Source organism: Mizuhopecten yessoensis, unplaced genomic scaffold (genome assembly GCF_002113885.1).
Source record: "Mizuhopecten yessoensis strain PY_sf001 unplaced genomic scaffold, ASM211388v2 scaffold10997, whole genome shotgun sequence".
In the NCBI taxonomy this organism is placed as follows: Eukaryota; Metazoa; Mollusca; class Bivalvia; order Pectinida; family Pectinidae; genus Mizuhopecten; species Mizuhopecten yessoensis.
The window spans coordinates 294,582-322,318 of record NW_018408827.1 but is presented as its reverse complement, the minus strand read 5'-3'; the positions used below and the strand labels follow the sequence as shown (position 1 = coordinate 322,318).

The 27,737-nt window shown below is 34.2% G+C and overlaps 1 protein-coding gene across 3 annotated transcripts; it reads left to right on the top strand.

The window, feature by feature from the left end:
- Positions 1-780: 780 nt before the first annotated feature.
- Positions 781-27,737, top strand: LOC110464498 (protein transport protein Sec31A-like). 3 transcript variants are annotated; one of them, XM_021519749.1, is made up of 28 exons: positions 781-859; positions 2,668-2,826; positions 3,404-3,493; positions 4,203-4,401; positions 6,251-6,346; positions 9,925-10,062; positions 10,392-10,534; positions 10,875-10,986; positions 11,527-11,679; positions 11,805-11,936; positions 12,241-12,471; positions 13,225-13,299; positions 14,126-14,218; positions 14,536-14,592; positions 15,789-15,863; positions 18,472-18,574; positions 19,055-19,233; positions 19,597-19,723; positions 20,154-20,302; positions 22,015-22,185; positions 22,490-22,898; positions 23,611-23,758; positions 24,419-24,501; positions 25,051-25,169; positions 25,851-26,009; positions 26,288-26,422; positions 26,648-26,719; positions 27,095-27,737. In XM_021519749.1, the coding sequence occupies exons 2-28, from the start codon at positions 2,714-2,716 to the stop codon at positions 27,287-27,289; spliced, it is 3,756 nt and encodes a 1,251-aa protein (XP_021375424.1). In that variant the 5' UTR covers positions 781-859; positions 2,668-2,713; the 3' UTR covers positions 27,290-27,737. The 3 variants fall into 3 exon arrangements, with proteins under 3 accessions (XP_021375424.1, XP_021375423.1, XP_021375425.1); XM_021519748.1 differs by having other exon boundaries at positions 25,848-26,009; XM_021519750.1 differs by lacking the exon at positions 15,789-15,863 and having other exon boundaries at positions 25,848-26,009.

Below are 27,737 nucleotides of genomic sequence, written 5' to 3'. Positions count from 1 at the left end.
AAGCCAGCAAGCCATTCTTTCACAGGAACACCTTTAGTAAATGGTGTCTTGATGTTCATCTTCTTCACGAGTCGTGCGACCCTAACAGCTAACATCCTGCGAGTTAACCCAAATCCCTTAATGGCTGTATTTTTATTTTTCTTACTAGCTCTTCTTCAACTTCGAGCGGGAGTACTGTCGGGCGTCCTTTAAGGCAAATGTCGTCTATTCTGTTTTTCATTCTATCTTGTATTGTCATGACTGGGATGCCATATTTTACAGCCGCCTTTCTAAGGGAGAGCTGTTTGTTCCTTACACTTTCTACCGCTGCTAATAAGCTTTCATTTGAATACTGAGAGTATCGTGATGTTTTCTTACGTTTCGGTTTTCGGCATTGGTTGTTTTCACCATATTTTAGAAAGACAAAAGAAACCAAAAATATATCAAATCTATGTTATTTTATTCTAGTATTTGATAGATTAGTATAAATATACTATATATACTACTAAAAATAAAACATGTACATGTTATATTGTTAGAGAAAAACAAAAGTTGAAATACTTCTATACTCTGAGACTAGTGATTAGCTTTACTTTAGGTCTCTGGTCTGACATAGGAAATCAATTAATTTCAATAAGACCAATTCATGTTTATCTCTAAAAGAGTGTAGAATCCATAATATAACTTTAGATAATGCGACGACACTACTTGCATCTCATTAAAGAGAATGGGTGAAAGTCTTGAGTTTAAATATTCCCGCCACTTTGAAAAGTTGTGGTTGTTTCGGTCAAGGTCGAATACCATGAAACCGGAAGTCAAAAAGTTATGCCACGTTGAGCAAGGGAAACGTGGATGATTTACTTGTGGAATCTGTTACGTGGTAAGTTCCATTCCCCCATGAAGATATGATTGATATATAAATCTACCTAATGGTAATGATCTTCAGTACAAGGATAGAAGAATATTACTACGACGCCTGAACGAACCGTGCAAAAACCGGCATTATCTCCGAATCAACTATGTATTCCATCATGGCCGACAAATGTCAAAATTGTGAATAGCCGACGATTTTGTTAGCGATTAGAAGCACGCGGACGCATAATTTGCGATAAATTTTCATTGAGGTAATAAGATTTGTGTTTGCTTATATGATGACCATACTGATTTATTACGATTGTCACTGTGTGGTCAAAATCATAGCAATATTTTGTGCTGTATAGAGGGAGGGGGGAGGAAATTTGCCGGTAATATCAAGACTAGACACTAAAATGTCTGAGTGACTCGACGCTAGATAATATTACGATCTATAATTATCATTTTGTCAAATTATGTCTCCATCGTTCGTGATACCAGTACCATGATCAATATCAGTATGAATTAAAAAGTCATAATATGTATTGATTGACCAGTACATGATGATGCTAAACTAAATACATTAAAACTCTTGAGATGTGATGGATTGCTACTAGTTATGTGGTCAGCCATGAGCAAAATATTGCCTGCAGGCTTTATTCTATTGGATGTTCCCATCCCCTAAGTTTATCTCTGTTACCAATACCAAGACACCATATGTTTACATGAGACAAACTCAGAAGTGAGGGGAATTGTCCAATGTTTATCTAACTCGAGTTATTCAGTTTTCTAACAGTATAAAGGATTACTGTTAAAGGTCTTAAGTTCGGAATTTTACTTACAGTTTCAATGATATGCTGCACATGGTAATTTACCAATTTACCATATCATGGCTTGCATGTTAAGACAGATATGTTCACAACAAAAAGAAACATCTTGAACATTGTAGGAAGGTTCCTTATTAAGTTAACGAGCTGCTGTAAAATTCATACTCATCGACAAATATGCCTGTTTACTTGGTTGTGAAACTAATACATCTGTAGGACTATGAGTTAATGACCAATGCCACAAGATAGCATTTGTATAACTGAAAGGTGTTAAGATGCCAACTGCATTTGGCAGTTAGATTTTATGGCTCATCTTGAGGGTAATGCCATTGAAATTTCATAAACCAATCTGAAGTTCTATAAGCTGTTTGCTGTCATGTATGTATCATGCACTTGTGTTATCAAGTTGGTAAGACAAATCCTGCAGTTATTAATTTCCATTTTTTGTTACAATAAATAAAAATAATGGATATGTAAGTAGAAATTTAACATACAAAATTTGTTGAATAAATTATTACTTAGAATTCTGACATCTTCATCCTAAGAGTCTATATATATATATGCCATCATATTGTTCCCATATCTTTTTTGCAGTTGATTAGTTTTCCTTTCAATTAGTTGACTGCTAAAGCCATGCTGTTTGATTTACTCTCATTAATCAGCTACTATCAGTTGTGTTGGTACCATATGCATACTTGGTTATTTTTGGAAAATAAGGCATTTTTTGCTATGGGAAACAATCTGTATTCGGCAGGAAAAGAGATAAAAAAATCTGTGATACTGGAGATAGTGTTGGACGGTTGACATGCCTCCAAATGTTTTAATACTGGCATAAGTTATATATTACCCCATATTCCATATTGTACAAGGTACAATGTATGCATGGTGTCCTCAGTCTTTCTACCTAGAGTTTTGGTTTATACCTTTGCAAAGATTGTTGAACATATGATGTGATGTAATTTGACATCATTGATAATTTCCTATATCTGTAATAATGTTGACTTTAAAGGTATACAAAATCCAAGAATCCCACATTGAGGAAACATTGATTCAAGATGAGAGTGAAAGAGATTGAGCGGACGGCCAATGTAGCCTGGTCGCCTGCTGCACAGCATCCGATCTACATGGTGGCTGGAACCGCAGCACAACAGCTTGATGCCACATTTAGGTATGATTTTTTTTCATACTACCTTTACTTATTACCCTGATATGCTCATTTTGATGAAATTTGAATGGAGATGGATTTATATAAGTTGAAAAACTTTCCAAATCATATTTCAACAGTTGTTTTGCTATATAACAAATTGTAAATGAAAAGAGAAATCCAATAAAATTAAATTAAACTTGATATTGTCATTCAGATATTTTTATTGGATTCCTATAAATAAATCTTTTTGTTTTATACACAGAAGGGTTGGAAGTTTATAGCTTGTAACCTTACAAACCTTTTAATGTACACGTCTGAATATCCCCCTCTTGATTTGTTTACAAACAACTTTTCCCTATCTAATCACATATACAATGTAATAGGCAATATCTGGAAAAAAGTCTCTTACTTAATGCATGTCACTCATTCTGTGTGTTAATATTAATATTTTAAGAATGAAGTATTTTATTTATTCATTCAGTCTGCAAGTTTTAAGTAGATTTATTATACAACTGCAAAACTTTTCAAAAAAGTGACTGATCCCTGACAGACAATAGTTGTTAATAATTTGATGAATGTCTATCTTAAATGTTTACAGCACATCGGCAGCTTTAGAGGTATATAGTCTTAATTTGGGAGATCCAACTCTCAATATGCCACTGGTTTCTACTGTCCCATCAGACTGCAGGTAATCTGTTTAATGTGTAAAATATATCTTATACTGATCAATTACAAGTAATATTATTACTAACAAGCTTTTGTAAAAAATAATTTATTCCATTAAAATATACATGTTTGTACTATTATTAGGGTTTAACAACTCTTAATCATTGTAATTAGCAAAATAATATTAAATATATGTCTGAAAAAAACATACCGTAAATTTATGCAAAGAAAAATTGCCATCTACCTATCCACCAACGCTAATTTTGTTTGCTATGTTTTAAACCCTACACAATTTTTTTCCTTGTAATATTCTTGCATTTAATTTGGGCAAAATTATTGATGAATCTGGCCACAATCTTCCTACAGGCTGTATATTAAAAAGTTTATTTGTTTCTATAATGTAGTATTTTTTGTCAGATAATCCTTTATGACAAACACTTAAAACTTAAGTTTGAATTTCTACTGTATCACTCTGCTGTATACAGAATTCAGCTAGCAACTCAACTTGATAGAGATTCCAGTTGTTCGCATAAACAGTGCCATTCATTGCAAATGATAGATGACCTTCTACTGTGCAGTCTTTTCTTAAAACAGACTGAAATCAGCTTCCTGTTTTGAAAAAAGTTGACAACTTTAAAACCTGGTATATATGTTTCCACTGAATGAAATTCAACATTGTAAGAGAAAGTATGTGTATATATCCATTATCAGTATTGTATGAACTATTTCAGATTTCACAAGCTGGTGTGGGGCTCCCACGGGATGTCTCCAGAGAATGGTGAGGCCGGGTTTATTGTTGGCGGGACGGACAATGGAGGTGTGTACTGCTACAGTGCCACTAAGATGATCAGAGGGGATACAGATTGTCTTCAATTCAAACAGGATAAACACACTGGTGCTGTCAAGGCTCTCGACTTCAATCCATTTCAGGTACACTGGTTTCGATTTTATCGGATACTCATGATTTTTCATTCTCATTTTCAAAGTCGCTACCCTTGTTGTACCTTTATAATTGAAAGAAATATTATGACATCCTTTCCTGTTGGAAAATGTTTCATTTTCAACAGGTTTTATTAAGCCGCTCCTGGCGAGAGCCGGGCGGCTTATTAATTCTATCCAGAGAACGAAATGATGGACCCACTTCCGTTCGGGGTGCGTGCGCATAATTCAGTTGTGCATGCTTCCGCTATATAGTTTCGTTATCGTAAATAGAAAGAAGAATCTTTTTGACACTCACCTGTGGGTTACATAAAGTCTTCTGATACTCTTCTCCAAATAATAATCCATACTTTAAATAATTGCTGAAAACAAAATGTTTATCTCGGGTGCATTCTACGAGTGTTGTGGTGGTGAAATTCGTGCACTCGGGTTTGAGTGTTTTAGCAACTCGGATTGAGGTATGAGGAGGTTTACGCGTGTGAAACACATATGATTCAAGAAAGCACATGTGAAGACTGTCAAACATTGACACTGTCTGTAGAAGGAAGAAGTAACTATATATGCTTATAAACCGTATGACTGATGAAGTATAACCTTTATTTTGATGTTTCAAATGGGGACATAATATGACATATCGTGCTTAGGTTGATAACAGTAATGGCTCTGAGACGAGACAATATGTTAACTGTGTATGCTTATCAAACATTTCTGTAACACAGCATGCTTTTTCTGGTGTATTTATTTATGAAAATGTAACAATTTAAGAACATGACACAACTGCCGCTGCTGTTTGACAATAATTCGCGCCGTGTGAAAATATTATCCAATCCGGTGTAAGGGAAATAACTCTTACGTTGGTAAAGTCGCATTGAGAAATATACTTATAATATATTCCAAGAACATTTGTGAGATTTTGTATATTATATGACAGTAAATAAAGTCACTACATATATTAATAATTATTATTAATATGAATAAAAAATAAATAAAAATAAAAGGAGTACAACAATGTCTCTTTTCTCCATCCATGTTTTCCCACTACTGTTAATTATCCTTCATTTCACAAGCACAAAATGAACCTATTCTTTATTATCCATTCACCGATTGCCATTGTGCAAGTAAATGCTCATGTCACATCATCGGAGGATGCTAATTAATGAAAATTACAACAATGCGTCACACTTAAAGAGAGTGAAAAAAAGAGGAGAGGGAGAAATGTTTTTAAGGCATCATTTAAGAGGTGATTGATTTGGGAAATTCCAAAGGCAACATCATTACATGACCTGATTTTCAATTTGCAGAATACAGAACACATATCTAAGGTATTATAGTAGATACTGATGCTCAACGTGTTACTGAAGCAATTAAATTTAAAGTGGTGAGCAGCTTTAATGTCACACTGACATAATTCTATTTTTTAATTTTTAAAGGGGTTGAGGTAATATGTGGTGAACTTAGTAAAATAATTATTCATCTATAAAATCCTTTCCCCGTCCTTATATGACCCTGATTGTTACGAGAACCTTAAAAATAAACAAACAATCCCCTAATAGACACCTTTAGCATCAAAAGCAGTAAAGCAGGGTAATTATAAAGTGGCCATTATAATGGTTTGACATACAATGTATTCTAGAGGTCCCTTTATTTGGCCAGGGAGGAGGAGACAAATGCACCTCTTTTCTTGACCTAAAATTGTACATGGATTTGAATTCCCTTGTTAAATTCCTTCAGCCTCAAATTGCTTTGTTAAAAATGATCTTTTTGATGAAATTGATGGATGTTGTGTCTAACTTGGAAGTTACAAGCTTGTTAATGACTTAAGTATTGATTATGTTTACAGTCAAACTTGTTGGCAACAGGTGCCTCTGACTCTGAGATACACATCTGGGACTTGAACAAACCTGACAGTCCAATGACACCTGGTGCTAAGTCACAGGTAGGTATTCATTTCATTAATATCTTACTGATTGATTTTTTGACATGTATCATAGCTAGGTAACATGTACACTGAATTACTAACAGGCTGTGTGCATGCATTTGAAGGATAACTCGCTGAATCTGTACTTAATGCATGGCACTGATCTATTTACCAGGCTTATAGAAACCTCTTTTTTTTCTTTGCAAATTATTGGTCACCTCTAGGATACAAACATGCAGTGGGAGAGTGCAGGCCTATTCTCTTTGCTTGTATCTATATAAGTATGCACAAATGGCCGAATTGTAAAAATAAAGGGAAAATATTAGAACTGTCATCAGATAAATGACATGGTATGGTGTCCTACCTGCATTTTTAATTGTTGACAATTTTTTATGTGAAAAATAGATTCCAAGTATCTGATTACAAGCAATCAAACTATGCTTTTGCTTTCTTGTTAGTCCTCATCTCAGCATTGTTCAATATTGCTACTTTGCAAAAAGAACTCTTCAAGTATATTATGGGTTACAAAATTGATGTTTTTATTTATGTTTTTGATAGTCAACTTTAATCTGCTGCAATTTCTTATGAGAGATAATGATTACATCTGCATGTTAGCATTTATCGAACATTTTGAACAAGTATTAAGATTGAAAAGTGGAAGAATGTCATTTGGATTTGAGTTAATTATTGGTATACATAAAACTTGTGTAACCGCCACAAGTAGTATTCCAACACTGGCTTATTTTCGTTTCACATTCTAGATGACTTAATGTAATGATACTTGAACATGTAAAAGCGAAAGCAGTTTACTTGGAAGTTTTTACTAATAAAACAAGATAGTTTCGTAATTCTCTGATTAAAGGTTACAAAAATGAAAATTTCAATGCTCATCATATGATTATATGATTCCGTAAAAGAGGAATCTACAATACCTGAGCACCTGGTTTACAGACTTTTGCATTACGTCTTGATCGTTTATTATAATAATATTGGTTATCATATTTCTCTCTGGCAAATAGAATATCATAATAAGCGGGTTCCACTGTAGTATTATGTATAACAATGTATTTGTGCAATACTTACGAAATTATATTGCTCATCCTGAAACAAAGATGTCACACATGTTCAAAGCAAAAGGAGAGTAGTACTTAACACTGTTGAAAAATATGCGCGGAAGGAAAGATTATCTATGAGTCCTGTATTGGACTTTGCCAAGAATAGAATTCTTATTTAACGCTTTTTATTAACAATTTGTGAAGTAAGAAAACTTCTAAATCTGGTATCGAAATGTGCCAATGATGACATGCCTGAATGTGAGTGTTGTATTTCCTCTTTGGTAGGCTAATGAGTTAGATTTGACGGTGAGTAGCTTCGGCCACCTGTGCATGGTTGTGGATGATTTCACCCTGGGTTGACATTGCAGCTAGTCTAATTGTTTCCCCTACCCCAAGGCAGGGGCATGTCGGGATTTGTGCATTTTTTGGTCTTTTATATGATGACTTATTATAACATAAATAACTTTAACAGGGATATTGTAAGATATCAGTGGTGTGTGTTTTGATCATACATGTGTTAAAACATTAACATTTTATATTTACTTTTAATAAATGTACAGGTGAATCATAATTAGCACATAATGAAGAACTCTTGTAAAGTGCACTTTTTCTGTAAACCAATAAAATAAATAGAATACCTGGTAAATTCTATCAGTTTAATTAAGAATTATATTAACTGATAAAAAAAAACTATAGACTAATTTGTATTTCATAACATGAAATCTTACCGGGTAATTATAATAATAACATTTAAACCTTTATTCAAATATACTACATACACAGAAGCCATGTGACTTCATATTGTATTGATTGACTAATAATAACACTACAGCTGGTGGACCTCTTTTCTAACATTGAAACCAAGTTTTTATTGTGACGAAGTGTTCTTATGCACAATGGCACTCAGCTTTTTTCCAGGTGTTTCGCAAGCAGTTATTGATTTCAGTTTATTATGTTCATGCAAAATATGTTAAAGTCCACTTTCATAATGATTATTATTATTGTATATATTATGCGACAAATTTTATTATTTGACTTTTTAAAATTTAATCAAATGTTTTAAATTACATGGTGTGCATATGATAGATACCTATGGTAATGTAATTATTATTGATTATAAGATTATATATATGTATATATTTATGATAATAAATTTGATGAAAGACAAAAAACAAAGTTTTAAATTCAAAACCTGCCTCTATATTACTAATGTTCAGATATTGTACTGCAGCAGCTGTAGTGCTAGCTCTATGTATAATCCAGATTTTACAGATCAGAGAACGGAACCGAATGTGTATGAGCTACAGGTGCCTCTAAAATGATAAAATATGTACAGTGTACACTCAAGTACAGGTATTATTGAATACATATTTGATAGCACACTCTGTTATTTTTATGTTAATGTCGAAAAAGATAATTGTTATAGTGTTGAATTCATGGTTTTAAGATTGTTAGATTTCATTCATATACATTTTTATTATCTTGTTTAAATTCACAAGTTGATAAAACCAAAAGAAATCCTGAAAATGAATTGGGTGATTTTTTTTTTTTATGCAATATTATAAAATAAAAGAATCAAATACGTACTTCCAAGAAAAAGAAACCAGACCGGTAAATCACTTTAAGATTTTCTAGCAATTCAAGTTTTCTTAGCTAAGAGATGACAATTTTGTCGTATTTGAAATAGAAAGAAAACAGCACATTGATGGTGATAGTAGATGGTGTATGTGGTGGCAGATACAGGGCACATGGGATATCGGAGCTAGTAATACATAGAAACAGTATCAAATCAAGACACACTGACCCATAAAACTTCAATATTCACTGAACTTCGGTCAATATTAAAATATCCTTCAGTGAAGATAAATTGAAAAGATAGTGCTGGATGATCATAAATATGTTTATAACAAATGCACAGTATTATTTATTAAAGTGAAAAATAACGGTGTTTGTATTAAGATAAAAGACAAGTTCTAATTTGGAAAGGAAGTCACATATAGATGGTTAAAAAAATCTTTTGAAACTAAGCTTTTAATGTTACTTAATAATGTATTTATATTGCAATATATACTTATTTCAGCATCAACTTTTGCAGAAGGTCAATTGCAGTTTAAGATATTGCACTAATATTTACCTTGGAAAATATTTAAAAGGAAAATGTAGCACTGCAGTCATTCTATTTTTGTAGATTCAGATCTTGTGAATATATATATATGTCATTGGAAAGAAAATAATCTTGAATTATGTATTCGCAAAAAAAAAGAAGGAACAAAGATTTACAGTGTGTCCTTGTAACGTATCTGATTTAAATGCTAAAGTGGCAACAGTGAAATTTTTATTTTTTAACAAATATTCGTGTTGGCAATCCAAGCTTGCAGTCACATCAAAAAGTACAATGTGTTGTTGTAGAATCAATTTAATTTATCATAAGACATTTAAATTTGTGAAAAGGTGTGTAAATTAGTAAATTACCCATTTATAAAGGAGTTTATATTTAATTATTAATAAATAATGTGATCTGACTTTGTGTGTTTGTTACAGCCACCAGAAGAGGTAGCATGTGTGGCATGGAATCAACAAGTCCAGCATATTTTGGCCTCCACATTCACCGCCCGCTGTGTTGTCTGGGACCTCCGCAAAAATGAACCCATCATTAAGATTAGTGAGAGCATGTCACGGGTAAGTTAGAGGGTTCCTTAGAATTTTAGATCAAATTAATTGAACAGAAATTATTTTTGATTTGATCTAGAATCTTCATGACCTTTTCATAATACAGTTTTGTAAAGGTTTGCTGATGAAATCACTTTCTGACTTGGAAAGATAACATTTCGCACCTTAAGACTTAAGATCTAAACCCTCGTGTAGAACTCCTAACTGCTACATAATAAAGAAGCTATAATATATGTTTGTAATAGAAACTTCATGTTAATAAGTTTAGCTTTTCTGTTAATCTTGTAACTGTAAGTTCAATTTATGTAACAGTGTGTCACCATCCTTTGTTATTGCAGATGAAGAGTAAGTCTGTAGCTTGGCACCCAGAGGTTGCAACTCAACTGTGCCTGTCTTCTGAAGATGACCATACACCAATTATACAACTCTGGGACCTCCGCTACGCTACATCTCCACTCAAAGCCTTTGAGAACCACAAACGGTAAGTACTCAAACCTGGTTATGCAGTCATGACAAATCCAATGCGCAAAACTCTCCTCTCAATGAAAGTAAGTCTTGGACCCCATAAGTTATCCTTTTACATCTAATTTCCTATAAGGTACATAAAAATGTTGAATGTTGAATTTGAAGAAAGAAATCCCAAGATTGATTGATATGAGGATATACCGGTATTTATGTCATTCACAACATCATGATAAGTAAACAATTAAAAAAGATTGAGTGATAGCTATAGATTTGAGACAATCAGGGTTTTTGTCCTCTTCACTTCATTTATAATTAATGTTACTGTTACTTTAAATTGTTAACTTAAAATGTTTCAGAGGTGTGTTAGATATTGCGTGGTGTGCCCAAGATTCTGACTTGCTACTGAGCTGTGGGAAAGATAACAGAATTCTATGTTGGAACCCTAATAGTAACAAACCTGATGGAGAGGTTTGTACACTTGACAGTGTTTATTACTTTATCTGCATCAGAAGTTGTATGTCCAGAATAGAGTTTGTCTGAAGTTCAGTATATGCACTACATACTTTTCACACGAAAATAATATGAGTGTGCAATATAAAAAATTGATGTATGGTTTTGTTCTAGTTAGAAAGAAATGTGTGTAATTTATATACCTGTACTGGAAAAGGTGAAACCATTACAAAATTTTGAAAATTTGAAAGGTACATTGTACTGGTTTTCAAATATTCCATTTGGAAGGTTTATATATTACTTACCATAATCGTGAAAATGTTACTTAAACAGTTTAAAAAGAATATCAAATTTTATTTTCAAAGTTTTAGTTTCATTAAACACAGATTCATTTAAACTCTCTTTATATGCTAGTGAAAGAAAATTAGTTAAATTTATTGATATATCCTCAATAAATATGGTAAATGAAGACAGGAAATTTGATTCATGTTACCATCCTCTTTCCGTTCACCCTCATCCAGAAAGGAAAACAATACACTGTTATCTGTGTTAATATAGGTTGTTTATGAGCTGCCGACAAGTACTCAGTGGAGTTTTGATGTCCAGTGGTGTCCCAGAAATCCAGCTATCATTTCTAGCTCATCCTTTGATGGTCATGTGACAATGTACACTTTAATGGGTGGAGGTCATCCGGTACAGCAATCCAATAAGGTCAGTAGACTTATTTAAAAATTATTTTATTTCCTACTGAAGTATTTGTTCAATTTCAGCACTAATGTCAATTGGTTAAGTATTATGAAATATTTGCCCAATGTTCCCGTTTTCTGATGCTGTAGGTAGCTGAATCTTTCAATACCAATGACCCGTTCGCTCAGGGGGCTGTCAGTCAGGCCATGCAGCAGGCTGATGTGGTGCCACTACAAAAAGCACCAAAGTGGCTCCGGCGACCGTGTGGGGCCTCCTTTGCTGTAAGTATAAATATTGATATGTTTGGAAAGAACATCTTTTAAAATGCATAAAAAAATACAATAAAAACAGACGTTAGTGGCTGTTGTGTGTCTGATAAAAAAAAGATTATAACATTTTAGTGTGACACTCACCACAAAACAAAATATTTTCACTTTATTTTAATATAATTTCTTAAAGAGAGGTTTACATGTATTTTTATATTAAATCATTAAAGCTACATTCAAGAATTATCAAATCCTGAACATATTAATTTGTTTCCAATCATTGAATGTTAGATTTTATACCGATATGTTTTTCGCACAGTTTGGCGGCAAATTAGTATCATTTGACGGATCAAAGGCACAGCCTTCATCACAACAGCCAGCGCCACCTAGGGAGGTTTTCATTAGCCAGGTTGTCACGGAAACTGATCTGATCACATGCTCATCCCAGCTGGAGCAGGCGCTGATAAACGGACAGTATGTGGAGTTCTGTGCTATGAAGGCAGCCAACTGTCAAGACACAATGCAAGAGAGTATTTGGAACTTTTTGAGGGTTTGTATTAGAATTTTCACTTCACCGTTAGCTGATGTACTTTTCAAAAAGGTCTCACAGCTATAAGTCTTTAAACAGCGAAATATATGTAATGTATTCTCAATGATTTTACCACCCATTTGAGTAAGGGGTATATATATATAGTAATTGCTTTGTCAATACAAGCATCCATCCATCGTGAACATTTAGTATACAAAATATATCATATTTTATCTATATTTACATCATATTATTGTTTCATCAAATTCTAAACTTCATAAGATTTCAGTGATTATTCAGTAATGCTAAAGGGTCAAAGGTCACTCTGGACAACTTTGAATTAGAGGTTTTATGTAAAAGATGTCATACAAACCCCTTAACAAATTTTGTAGATATTTACACCATATTATGGAAACATTGACACTGGATTAGATTTGATGATTATTGGTCAATGTTAAAAAATCAAAGGTCATACTTGACCACTTTTAAAGTAAACAGCTTGTGAAAAAATATTGTACTACCTTTGTAACAAATTTAGTTGGTATCTAAATACTGTTGTATGATGGTGTCAAGATTTAATCCTTGTTAGATTTGGAGGTCGGAGTCAAGGTTAAAGGGTCAAGTGGTGTCACATGTCAAGGTTAAAGGGTCAGGGGTCACACTTGACAAATTGGGGAGGATCTTTGTGATACCATGTTTATTTTGTTTTCAAATAATTTTATATTTCTTCATCCAGTCCGATAATATACAAGCATTTTTTGTTCACAATTTCAGGTGAATTTTGAAAAGGAACCAAGAGAACACTACATACAGTTGCTGGGATACGACAAAACAGATCTGGCTAAAAAGGTAGAAAATCTCAGGGGGAAAATATGATCCTGTATTCCTTCAGTTTTTAGGGCTGAACAATGTTTTGAATAGCTTTATGATAAAAAAAAATCATCATTTGGGTACTGGAATTTTCTACCTTATCTAACTTTTAAAAGAATTATGTTCAGTCCTTTCATTTTTGATTTCATCCTTTAATTAAAAGAAGATTCAAAAACGTTTTCTTTTCATATTTTGCTGAACAAACCATGAATTTGTTACAGTGAGGAATATGTTGAAATTCCATTTCCAGTGAAGTAGTATAATAAAAATAATAAAAAATATTGATCAAAAATGTCATTAATTTAATTTTGATAAAGAAATGAGCTAGAGCCAATGCTGGACATGGCTTAAATTACTAATGTGAGTGAGTGGAGTGCTGACTTGACAGGTGATCAAAAAATTGAAATTTTCATGTGTGGAAATTTTCACATTTAAAACCTTTTCAAAAGGTATGTACATGTAATACATATCTTTTTGTTGGAAATATGCTAACATTTCACATATTGAATTTTCAAACTACAAATTAAAATGAACTTTTAATATCAATTTCTTTGTGTAAGTAATGCTGCTGCCAGATGATATATTGCATGTACATAATTATTTGCTTATATTACACAACAAAAATTGCCCCATAAGCAGTTTGCAGGAAGATTTACTTAAACTGGATACAATAAAATGAAGATGTCAGTTTTAATACAACATAAATCTTACTTTGTAAACAAATAGTGGATGTCTTTTTCTTTCTGCAAGTTCTGGGCTTAATCATGACCTTTCTGGGAGTTTTAATCTCTTATTTCTTTGTTAGGTTGCACAGCATGCATCAGGAGACGATTCAAGTGTTGGTCAAGGTGTTGACGCCTCTGAGCTTGCACAGAAAATGTCTCTCCTGGACACAGTGGTAAGTTATTTATTCGTGTCAACATCACCATTGTTGTGTATCTCTGTCTAATCCTTATTCTCAGCTGCTTTCTGTATTTACATGAATTTGTAAAATCTTAACTATAATGTACTTGAAGCAACCACAAGGATTTAAATACATAAGAAATAAACCCCAACAAATATTGTATTAAATAGATTCTTTGTTTTGTCGTGTTTTAAAAAAAATTCAACCATCTTCAAAGAAAATAATTATGTCTTTTTTGTTGTGGATATGTCATTGCAGGAATATAACAGATATAAATGAAAAATCTCCATCTTTACTGTAAATTATTTCAGGACCTACAGAGAGGCTTGTCAGGTTCTGGGCAGGCTTCTCCAAGCGTTGGCTCCAAGGTGAGGTCACTTATGACACAACCATCTTTTTACAATATCTACATATGTATGGTAGCTAGTTGCTATGTTGTAGTAATAGCAGTGTAATAGTTTTGTAAACAGATACCAGGAAGTACAATTTCTGAATTCTGACAACTGTCATTTAGTTATGCCCCTGCGATAAAAGGAGGAGGGGGGGGGGGTCGTATAGTGTTGCCCATGTCCGTCCCGTCCCTTCAAACATCAAAATCAAACACTGAAACTAATTTCACAAGGTGACAGGGGCATTCATGTCTTACAGACATTTTCTAGTTTTCTTTATCAAATGGACCAAAACTTTTCAAAATATTTCTTCCTAAATATTAATCTTGAAATGTTGTGAACTTCGAAATCAATTTTGAAGATGCGTAATAGAAATATATAACATTTTGAAATATTCAGCAAGAAACGGACTGCTCAAATCTGTTTACAAATAAAAGTCTTCGGATTTATAAAGCTTGATAGTGTGTATTTATGCAATGCTGGGCATATTTGAACAAAATTGTACAACCATGTTTTGTATTCTGGATGTGTTTTGTGTGTTGATTTAATCCACAGTACCTTTAACATTACATAGCATGTGTTTATCACATTGGGACACATATACTACAAATAAAAAAAAGGTTGACACAAAATTTGAGTTTAAGTCTGACAGATTTGTGAAAAAGATTTGATGACTTTGTTTTGAAGATAATATTTAAGAAGTCACAAATTTCTGATTTTGGAAAGCCTCAACTTTATCTCTACAAAATTCAAGCCATTTTTGAAATGTCATGCAGTATGGTATATTTCAAAACTGTTTAGAAAGTTAATTAAGACTATCCATTCAAAATTACTTTCTGATTTAATGTGTGTGTCGCAATGTTCATGTGGACACTGGTACCTGTGATGACATAACAGCTTTCATAGCATGTAGTGTTAAATATTGTGCATAACCCATTGTGTTTATCTTTGTGAAATATTTAAAAGCCTGCTGTGTCACGTTAATATATTTAATCATCTTTGTAGTAACTTATATTTGCATGATTGATAAACACAAGAAAAAACAAACACACTTTATAAGAGAAAAATCAGTCTACAATTTTGTCAGGAAATATCATTGTATAGTTGATGACCTAGTTTTATTGTAAATAGTTAATTTCCATTTAAATTTTTGTTCACCTGTTTCTGTGATACAGACACCTGTTAGTCGAGATGAGTTCAACTCGTCAGCATCTTCTGTATTTGATGACATAGCTGCACAGAATAAGAAGGTGGGTCAGACCACTTGGTTCTGGTACTCCTGTTCTATTGGGGTCTCATTGCTCTCTTAGAATTCCCTCTTTCACTAAAGCCATTCTTAAAAGTTGGTATTCTGTGATTTGACCGATGCTGTATACTCTGCAGTGTTAAATTTAAAGAACTTGCCATAGTTTATTGATTTCTGTCAGCAATTTCACAAGGTGACATAGATATTCAGCAGTTCTATTTCAGCAGTTCTATTACTTCATGATATGGTGGATTATGGTCAGAGTAGGAAGAAAGTTCTAAGACGAAATTTCTCTTTAAATCAAAGATTCTTCTCTTTTTTTTTTTTACTTTTCACCACCCACCAGGGGGGGGGGGGGGGCACCAAACAATGTTACCTCCTAAACAGTCAGTGGATTTGGTAATTGTTGTCTCCACAAAACTGTCCCAGTTATCCAGCCATCACAAAAATGGAGAGAAATGATAAGGTGCTATGCAACAAATAGCTTATAAGAACAGTTATAAAACAAATCCTTTATTTAGCACATATAATATATTATCACATAATGTACTGTGTTATCCAGTGAAAATACCCATGTCATATTTTTTTGTGTATTAATCCCTCTAATATGACCTATCAGCCCTGTGATTGGCTGTAAGTTTCAATTGTTTCAAATGTGACGTCATGCCTAGGACAAGTACATGACGTCGCAGACTTCCACATGAACACTGTAGTCAAAATCGCGGCTTTTTACATTTTGAGGTTGCATGAAAATTGTCCAGTTTCACAAATAAATGACACAAATCTTGATTATTTGTTAAAAAGAATTTTACACTCGTTTTCATTTCATATGAAATTTATGAAACTTGTCAAGAATTTTTAGGTCACCTGAGACAAAGTCTCAATTTTACACTCGTTTTCATTTCATATGAAATTTATGAAACTTGTCAAGAATTTTTAGGTCACCTGAGACAAAGTCCCAAGTGACCTATTGCAATCGCCTTTTGTCCGTCGTGCGTCCGTAAACAATTTACATTTTCCACTTCTTCTCCAAAACCCCTGAACCAATTTCAATGAAACTTTGCAGAAACCTTCCATGGCCAAAGGTCAACAAAAATAGTTGCCGGTTTGGTCCCCGGCCCCCAGGGGCCTGAGGGGCGGGGCCAAAAAGGGTCAAATTGACTAAAATTTCAAAAATCTTCTTCTCAAGACCCAGATATGGTAGAATCAAATACTCTTCAAAGATGGCAGGGTCTTAAGGTGCTTTTCCAGAATTGTGAATTTCTTGACCCTGGGGTCTCACGTTTCCCCCTGTGGAGGGGGTAAACTTTACTATAGTTTATATTCGGAAATCAGGTAGCAGCTTGATAATAAGCACATACCAGCAAAATTTATTATGGTTATAATGGCAAATGATACTTTGAATATTACATGTTAATAACTTGAGATTGGAATTATAACCCTGAGTTGACAGTTTGATACTTTGAAAATTTTGAGCCAGCCATAGCCCCAAGGGCTGTAGGGTGGGGCCCAAAGGAGTCAGTGTGCTAAAATTTCTTCATTTTCCTTGTTTAGAATCAGAGGTGCTAGTCTCAAATACTTTTTAGTCTTAAATCTGTATGCTAGATATTGAATAAGGTGGTTTTATTGTTTTTTGTCATTGAATAATATTTCTGTTCGTGTTAAAAACAAAATCAACTCTCTGTATAAATATATCAGGTGACCGTTAAGTTAAGGCCCATGGGCCTCTTGTTCATGTTAGCTCTTCAGAGGCTCGCTAAATTAAAAAAAATCTTAGACTTGTTTCATAAATCTCATATGAAATGGAAACTCATGTTAGATCCTATATGTAACATCTTGGAAATCTTTCCATCTTGTCCAATATTGTGAATGAAATAGTAGTCTTGCATGGATACGGGTGTGTGATGAAGGTGGTGGAATCCCTAATTTTACTGTGGAACATTTATGTGTATTTAATCCTGCTTGTTGCATGCCTGCATTTTACTTTAAAAGGATTCAAATTTAACTTGTTGTAACATTTACTTTTAGATAGTGCTTCAGAAAAGATTTATTTTGTTGATAAGAAAGGAGTCCTGTTGTATTTTCTTCACCGTCAGTCAGATTTTGGTTGTTGTTCCATATTGTATAGGATCAAAAAGTAAAAAAACGTTTTGTAAAAAGCAAATCTAGCATTATGGTTGAAATATAACTTTAAAAAATTGCCATCATACAAGCAAATACAAAAAAAAAGTGTGATTTTTGACTTGAACCTCAAACAAATTTCTAACTCAAGTGACATATTCATATTTCAATTGTAAACAATATTCTTCAGTAAGAAAATATACATTATACATACGCAGGAAATGTTGATGGCAGTTGAAACAGATTTGTTATTCAGTAATTATGATTTGATAAATGAAGCTAGCATACAAGTGTATAGTGTATATGCATTCAATTGGTCAGAACTTTCACACAAAAAGTTGATTATGGTAATATTGTTCTTGCACACTGATTGATGTTTAAGTAGAGCTCATTTTTCTAATTAAACAATTGAAATATTCAATATTTATACAAGATTAAAGGTTCAACATTTTCCTATAGCCATTCCACATTTGTGGGTTTGCTTTTATCAGACTCCTGGAAGTGGGGATGAGTTATCTGCCTTTGATGATATAGCTGCTCACCAGAAGGAAAAGGAACGACCCCAGTCACCTCTTAATATACCTTCAGATGGAGGTAATGTCTTGCACCATCAAATATTATTTCTTACATTGTATGACAGGCTTAAATCATTATGTCCCAAAAAGCAATTTGATTGTGAGGAAACTTCTCATTTTAGTACTTTTATTGTTCTGATAGTGATTAACATCATTTTAAGATTTCAATTGATGAATTTTCTGACCAAAAATATCAGCTTGGTCAAAATATCATTACATCCATTTAAACATGTTTTGTCTTTCTGTAAAAAAAAGTTGAAAGTTGAATTTTTGCTTGTTGATTTTTATGGCTAGTTTCAGTCAAGTTTAGTCAATATGTTTGATCATTAAATTACACATGAGTAAAATCTTGTTTACCTGTGAATCAATCATCTGACACCTTTTTTTTCTGCCGTACATTGTTAAAGAAAATGTTAGATCTTTAAACAATGTCACTTGTTTGAATAAAAATGTGTCTATTTATTTTAATTTATTTCATTGTTAATTTGTTTGATTTAAGATGCTGATGGTCTGCTGAGCCAGGCATTATTGATGGGGAACTTTGAAGCGGCGGTGGACATCTGTCTGAGTGAGGACAAGATGGCTGAGGCAGTCCTCCTAGCTATTGCTGGCGGTCCAGACCTCCTTAGCCGTACTCAGAAAACGTACTTCAAGAAAAACAAGAGCAGTCTAGGCAGAGTATGTATTCACATTGAATTTAGTCTTCAGTGAACATTATCTTAATAAACCTGGCTGATGTTGTGTCTTAACACACAGAAAGTACCCTTTTTGCTTAAAACACAAACATTTTGTCTTGTCAGGAAAGTGGTGTATTAAACAATACATTATTTCTCATAATGATAGGTATTTCTAGCATTGTATTTGAATCATGAAGTATGATTGTGATACCATATTCTACGGTGGATACAAACAATCGGATGATCTCAATCTTTAATATGATATTGGTACACATACTTTTGAATTGATACAACAGATAATACAGAAATTAATTATTACATTTGACATTGAGATAATAAAGAAATTATATTGTCATGGTTACAGTTAATATCATCAGTGGTGACTCACAACTGGTCACACATCATACAGACGTGTAACCTAGACAACTGGAAAGAGGCTTTGGCTCTCATACTAACTTACGCATCACAGGACGAATTTGTTTCTCTATGTGGTGAGTTTTAATTTTTCAATATAAATAGTTGTTAAAAAAGTTATGTTTTATGGTGATGAAAGTTTTTGTATTACCTGTGGTAAATATAAACTCTACAAATTGGGAAAATCTGTTGAGTTTGGTTAAAAGAATATTTTACACTTTGATAACATATATAGTATTAGACAAAAATTTAAGCATCTCAATATTGCAGCCGTCCTAAAACTGAGCACATTTCAAAAGAAACATAAAAGTCGAATTGGTACAAATTCTAATTTGACCTCAGATAATATGGAGAAACATCCTTGGTATAATTCTTGAATTAGCCCTAGTAATAATGAAATGTAACAAAAAATATGGTATATCTTTAGAAAAATTCAACTCTGAATACTATATATATAGAAACCTTCACAGTGAAAGACCATTCTAATATTTTGTAATCATTTGACAGACACTCTTGCAACTCGCCTGGAGTCAGAGCGGGCTGGTAACCTATCAATGTACGCTAGTCTGTGTTATATCTGCTCCGGTAACGTGGACAAACTGGTGGAGAACTGGAACTACAACACAAAAGCTAACAATACTCCAATGGGTCTTCAGGTGAGTTACAGGTTATGGTCAGGGAGTTAAAGGTTATAGTCAGGACCTTTTGTATAATGTGAACTTGAACAAAAAGTGATGATCATTTGTTTTAAAGAGTGTTCAAGAATTTCAGCTTTTACAAATATACACTTTAAAATCTGGGTTGACGCATCCAGTATTTCAGGATGTGCATTTTTTGTTTACAATTAATCTGTGAATACCAAATTTTAATCAGGATAAAACAACATATTTGGGGAAATTAAGTTTACACTTTTACACCCATAAGTATATGCATTTTAAGGTCACTTGAGACAAAGTCTCAAGTGACCTATTGCGATCGCCTTTCGTCCGTCGTCTGTCCGTAAACAATTTACATTTTCGACTTCTTCTCCAAAACACCTGAACCAATTTCAATGAAATTTTGCAGGGACCTTCCATGGACAAAGGTCAACAAAAAGAGTTGCCGGTTAGGCCTACGCCCCCAGGGGCCTGAGGGGCGGGGCCAAAAGGGGTCAAATTGACTAAAATTTCAAAAATCTTCTTCTCCAAAACCCCTGAACCAATTGCAATGAAATTTTGCAGGGACCTTCCATGGACAAAGGTCAACAAAAATAGTTGCCGGTTTAGTCCTACGCCCCCAGGGGCCTGAGGGGCGGGGCCAAAAAGGGTCGAATTGACTAAAATTTCAAAAATCTTCTTCTCAAGACCCAGATATGGTAGAATCAAATACTCTTCATAGATGGAAGGGTCTTAAGGTGCTTTACTGAAATTGTGAATTTCTTGACCCTGGGGTCTCACGTTTCCCCCTGGGGAGGGGGTAAACTTTACTATAGTTTATATAGGGAAATCACATTTTGGACCAACATTTGTTTAATTTCCATTGGAAGTAATTCAATTTGGGTTAGCATTATCAGTATTAGGTAGCAGTTTGATAGTATGCACCTATGAGCCCTGACTGACCCCCAGGGGCTGATGGGTGGGGCCAAAAAGGGTTGAATTGACTGAAATTTCAAAAATCTTCTTCTCAAGACCCAGATATGGTAGAATCAAATACTCTTCATAGATGGAAGGGTCTTAAGGTGCTTTACCGAAATTGTGAATTTCTTGACCCTGGGGTCTCACGTTTCCCCCTGGGGAGGGGGTAAACTTTACTATAGTTTATATAGGGAAATCACATTTTGGACCAACATTTGTTTAATTTCCATTGGTAATAATTCAATTTGGGTTAGCATTATCAGTATAAGGTAGCAGCTTGATAATAAGCACATACCAGCAAAATTTATTATTGTTTATAATGGCAAATGATACTTTGAATATTACATGTTAATAACTTGATTGGAATTATAACCTTGAGTTGACAGTTTGATACTTTGAAAATTTTGAGCCAGCCCTACCCCCAAGGGCTGTAGGGTGGGGCTCAAGGGAGTCAGTGTGCTAAAATTTCTTCATTTTCCTTGTTTAATATCAGAGGTGCTAGTTTCAAATCCTTTTTAGTCTGAAATCTGTATGCTTGATATTGAATAAGGTGGTTTTATTGTTTTTTGTCACTTTGAATAATATTTCTGTTCATGTTAAAAGCGAAATCAACTCTCTGTATAAATATATCAGGTGACCGTTAAGGCCCATGGGCCTCTTGTTATTAAATGATTTTGTATGTAGTGTATCACTCAATAATTCAGGTTTGAGCTAGATCAAAGGTGAAATTCCAAATTGTATTTACATTTCCACAGGACTTGGTAGAGAAGGTGATGGTTCTTAGAAAGGCTGTGTCTTTATCACGTGGTCAAGAACAGGAAGTGACCAAAGGTCTCCTGGCTAATAAACTGAATGGCTATGCCAGTCTGCTAGCTGCACAGGGAAGCATGGAGACAGCAATGAGATACCTCGGCAACTCATCAGAGGTTAGTTAGGTGTAAGAAGAGGAAATTCTAACAGATCATGCATTGAAGAAAGAAACGGTGTTTTATTTAATTATAAAAAAAATGTCCTAACCTAAGAAAAACAGTGTTTTAACTGATACTCACGTTTTCAAGGTGTTGTGAGTTTGAAAATATGGCCTGATTTCATATTTTCAGATTTAGATTTGTTGTGCATGAAATGTCCTTTTAAGTGATCTGAAATATTAAATTCCAATGACTCATTCATTTTGGAATCATCGTGTTAGGAAAGACTACATATATTTATTTTGATTATCTCAAATTTCAGGCTAATTTGTCCATTTTGAAGGACCGTTTGTTCCATGCACTGGAACAAAGCAACTATGGTGTCCAAGCCCCACCCTTTCCATTCAACAAGGTCAATCTGATACCACAGGGTGAGACCCCTGTACAGAGCCCCACCCACAGAACAGCACCTGCTGCCCACTCGCTGAGCTCTCGTATGTACCAGACACATGCCGGAGCAACTTTCAACACAAGTACAACAGGCAGCAAAAGCTATGCAGCCCCTAACCAGTACCCAACAACTACCCCCTACAGCACCATGAATGGTCAAGCTTCCACGAATCCTGGACAGGGTCAAGGTCAGAGCTATGGAGGACAGATTTACAACCCTAACTCAATGCCGTCATCAACAGCATCAAATGCCGCATCTGGGGCCAGTGCACCGTCTAAAGGTGCTTATCATTTGTATTGGCATATATCTCCGATAGGGTTTCTGAATGTTACTTACTGTGAACGAATATTTTTATTTTCATGTTTGTTCATCTTGTGACTCATTCACAAGGATATCGATTTGTGAATTTAACGACATAAATTGAAAGAAAACTCAATGTATGTGGTCAAGTCCTATATTCATACAATATGATAATTTCAATGACTTTTACCAAGACCTGATCTTATATGAAGAGAATTACTCGAGCATCAATCAAAACCATATCAGTCTTATTACTGTTGTGTCACAAGTATCAGATGGCATTATGACGGTATCAATAGTATCTCCATTATGTCACAAATATACGTTTGGCTTATCAAAAGTATTGGAAGGTAGTATGAGGATCATCATATCACAAGTATTGGATAGTATCACCATTGTATTGCATGGTATCACAATTGTATTACATTTAATATGTAGTTTTCTATCTAATTTTATAGTTGGAGCCTGATAGCCTTCTGGCCCTGGGATCATAAAACAATCTTAGACTGAAGTTTTTGCTTCGCCAATCACGTAAGACGTCACAATTCATGGCGTTATTTGTGATTGGCTGAGTCAAAATGTTAGACTATTTTATACTAAAGATCGTTTCATGAACTTGGGGCCTGATGATGAATATTAGGTGATTCTTTTTTTTTTCCATTACTCTATCAATTTCTTAATGCTTATTCCAGGTCCCCTGTCCCATAAGTATCCCCAGTATCCTCAGGCGATGCCTAGCTACGATCAAGCTCAACAGTACGGCCCTGGTAGCTATGGTCAACAGCAGTATCAACCAGGTTACACTGGCCAGTCTATGTCATCACATACCCCTTACTATGGGTAAGTATGTAACTGTTAGCCAGACCCATTTGGCCATGAGTTCTACAGAGTACGATAGTATATGGTGATTGAGCAAGTTTAACTCCCAGTTTTGAGGGACAGATTGTGTCAGAACTCTAAACAGTACTACAACTATCTGAGGAAACTGGTGAAGTGTTTTTCCTCAGATAGTTGTAGTACTGTTTAAAGTGTCTAAAATGTATATATTGCATGAAATGTTTCTATAAGTGTAACCATGTGTAATAGGTTTCAAGATAGAAGGTTTAGGTTTTATTTTGTTCCACATCCTATTAACAGCTCAGGTCATTTAAGGACGTTCAATATAGAAAGGTCAAAGTCAAGATGCTCTTTGCTCTATTTAAAACAGTTAAAAATTCCCCTACTTTTAAAGTTTATATGAAAGTGGGATTGAAACACAATAAATATGTTTAAGCCTGACTGAAATTTCATGGATTAAAAATACTTTTGTTTTTGCTATATTCTCAGTCTTAACATAATCTTTAAATTGTGAACCCCACAAACTACTTACATAAAATAATAATAGACACAGTAAGGGGTGAGGTGTATGATAAAAATGCGGCAAATTTAGTCTAGTTGTTATGCCAGGAAATTTCAGTGCAGATCACCAGCAATACTATATCATGCCCTGATATTTTACAGAGACTCAGCGGCAAACCCAGCTGGCTCACAGATGGGATCCAACCAGGCTTCTAACATCTACAACCCAACCAACACCATGACAAGTAGGTACCCAGTGATGGTCCAGTCTGTCACTGCTGTAGGCCTACTAGTCAATGTAAAGTACTGATTCGCTCTAAGTAGCACCTGTAGTAGGAAAAGATGTGCATATGACTTCAAGCTTAGATTCCAGGTATACTTATCAAGGTACTGATTTACATATGACTTCACACTTAAACTCCAGGTATATACGTCCAGGTACAGAGTCACAGACAACTGTGGTTCATCAGTATTGTGCTTTTCAGACATTGTAAAGAGAAACTCTCCACATAAACAGATGATACCTCTTTTAGGATCGTTCCATTAAAAATAATCATCCCATGAATGGTGTTTTAGTATTTTTAACGGAGTAGCTATCAAAAAAAAACGTAAAAAATTTGTAATTAGTTTTGCCTTCTGCAGGTAGGGGATATTTTTTACTAGGATTACTAAAGTATAAGATACCGTACCAGTCCTGCCCATTTATTAACCACCTGCCATATGTTGTTCATGTCTTATGAATTATGTAAAAATGAAATGATGATGTGACTGAACAGTTATTGCATCATCAACAGGTGTGCCCCCCCAGCATGCAGCAGCCAGTAGTACCCTACCCTCCCAGTCCTCCTTTATGGACCACAAGCCTGCCACTGCCTGGAACGACCCGCCACTGGTAAAGGACAGGAAACCAAAGGTAATGGTTCCGCTCATGGTCAGTCTTATATTGCATGTCAGCAATTATATAGGTTCTTTATAGTTTTCTCCCTTGATGTGTTTACCATTTGATAGGATCGTAATTAGCAAAACCTTGTCATAATTTATCCAGAAAATGTTGACTTTATACAGGGGTTTTGACAATACATTGAGGGAGGTGCATAAAGGACTTACTTGGAAAAAAAGGCAAAGGGAACTATCAAATTCTTTTGTAATAAATGAAATCGCAAATGAAATGAGGCATCTCAGAGCATTTACATAGTATGATTATAACCCACACATCAGGAAGCCAGCAGTAAGATTTTGTCCCATCTGTTTTGTAATACTCCATGTGATCACTCATATGGCCATATTTCTTAACTGATTTTGATTAAACAACACGGGTTTATTTTGACATACCTTGTATAAATTCAAGTTTGAGTATAGGCATGATAGGTCAGAGGTCATGGGGTGACCTAACAAAAACTAGAGTTTCACAGGACCTTGGATCCACCAGGGGCATTGGGGGTAATTAAGCCTTGCTTACTAAGTTCATTATCTGGGTCATGTAATTTTTATGCAATAAATCAAGACACTATGTCCCCTTGCTTTATTTGTCACCTCCCATGGACTGTTTTTTTTCAATATATCATATTCCTTGACATAATTTATTTTGCAGCAGTCTGAAAGTCACAGTCAGGCACCATTTACCTCTCCTCTGTACGGCATGGCGACCGAGTCTAGTAACCAGCAAGCCATGCCTGCAGACCAGGGACCCCCAGGGGCTCCCGTGAATTACTCAAACTTATACAACCCACAGGAGCACCAAAGAGAGGTTCAGGTAAGATCAAAAGTTAACACAAAACTGTGGGCAGGTCATAAAACCAATGTGAATTTCAGATCAGGTAAAAGGTCCATTTTATCTGGATAAGATGGATAAAAACACCAAGAAGAAGTTCATATAAGGTTGAAGGTAAATTCATGCCTGCATCATACACCAGTTCAATGTAATATTTTGCCTTTTTGAACAATTTTCATATGAAGATAAAATCTGAATTTCTATCTCCATCTGTTCATATGTATACTGATTGTATTGTACGTTGAAATTATCATTTTTAGGCTCCTCCTTCAAATGCAAGTGTCCCAGAACCAGTGCAGCCAGTAGCTAAACAACCAATACCCTCAGAACACCAAGTGCTACAGGACATATTTGGTTCTCTAGTCAATAATTGTTCTTCTGTTGCCTCCAATGCCGTGAGTATCAAACAAAAAAAACACAAAACTCTTTTAGCATTGTTCAAGGTCCTTTACAAAGTATATTGTCTTTATTTTGTAGTCTGTATAATCATTATGATAATATTTTCAATAATTCAGTAATCTGAAATCACAGATTTTTTTCTTCGATTTAGAATTTGCGAATTTATTATTTGAATTGTTGTAATCAAAATTGTGAAGTATTGTTGTTTTCTTTTTCAATAGCAAATGAAGAGGAAGCTAGACGATGTTAGCAAAAAATTAGAAATACTTTACGACAGATTGCGTAATGAAATGGTAAGCTCACCTTAACTTCTTTATAATAACATAGTTAGATTATTGGATAAGTGGTCCTGTAGTCAAAGTTAAGTTCCAACAATAGTGGAAATATAAAATGTAGACTAACTACTACATGACATATTGTATTAAACCTTTGGTATTTGTTTGAATAAAGTTTTTTCAAGCTATCTTTTGCCATTTGTTTATTAAGGTATTTAGATAGATGATTATATAGAAGATATCTTTGATTAACTTCACAAGTCTTTGTATAATGGATCATTGTAAATCATATTTGTCTATGGATATTCAGATGTCTAGACATCAACTGTTGAGTATTACACTATACCAATGTTGTCCAATTTTGAATCTATAAGGGAGATAATTCTATTGCAGCTGTCCCAGAACGTGTTGCTAGGACTACACCAGATCGTCCAGGCGATACAACAATATGATTACAACACCGGGATACAAGTGTACACACAGATGGTCAGTCAGGGCAACTTCTCTGAAATCAGTAGCTTTATGCCGGGACTCAAAATGTTACTCCAGTCTGCCATGCAGATGCAAGTGTACGTTCAGACCCAATGATGATAACCCTTCATAGATTTTGAAAAATTAGACATGAAGAATAGAGAATGAAAACGGACATTATAGTAATCAAGACTCTAGGATACGTGTGATATTAAGATATCATTATTTACTGCAAAATAATTTTTAATCATGGCATGCTGAAATTCTATTAAGAAAATTTGTAGCGATTAAAATCTTTAACAATCTACACATTATATCCATTTTTCCATCATTGAATTAAGAATATGGTTTTGGTCATCAGTTTCAATGAGAGCTTTGTTTTCTCAAAACTTAAAAAAGTATCTGAAATATAGTAATAATATTCTACATTACTTGTGTAATATTTCAAACTTTTCATCACAAGAAGCTTGAGTAAAAGTACATTCTAGTTAAAATAAGTTTTTTAGCATGAAATCAAGGTTTTACTATACCTATCTGATGCAGTGTGTATACGCTCCCTATTGAT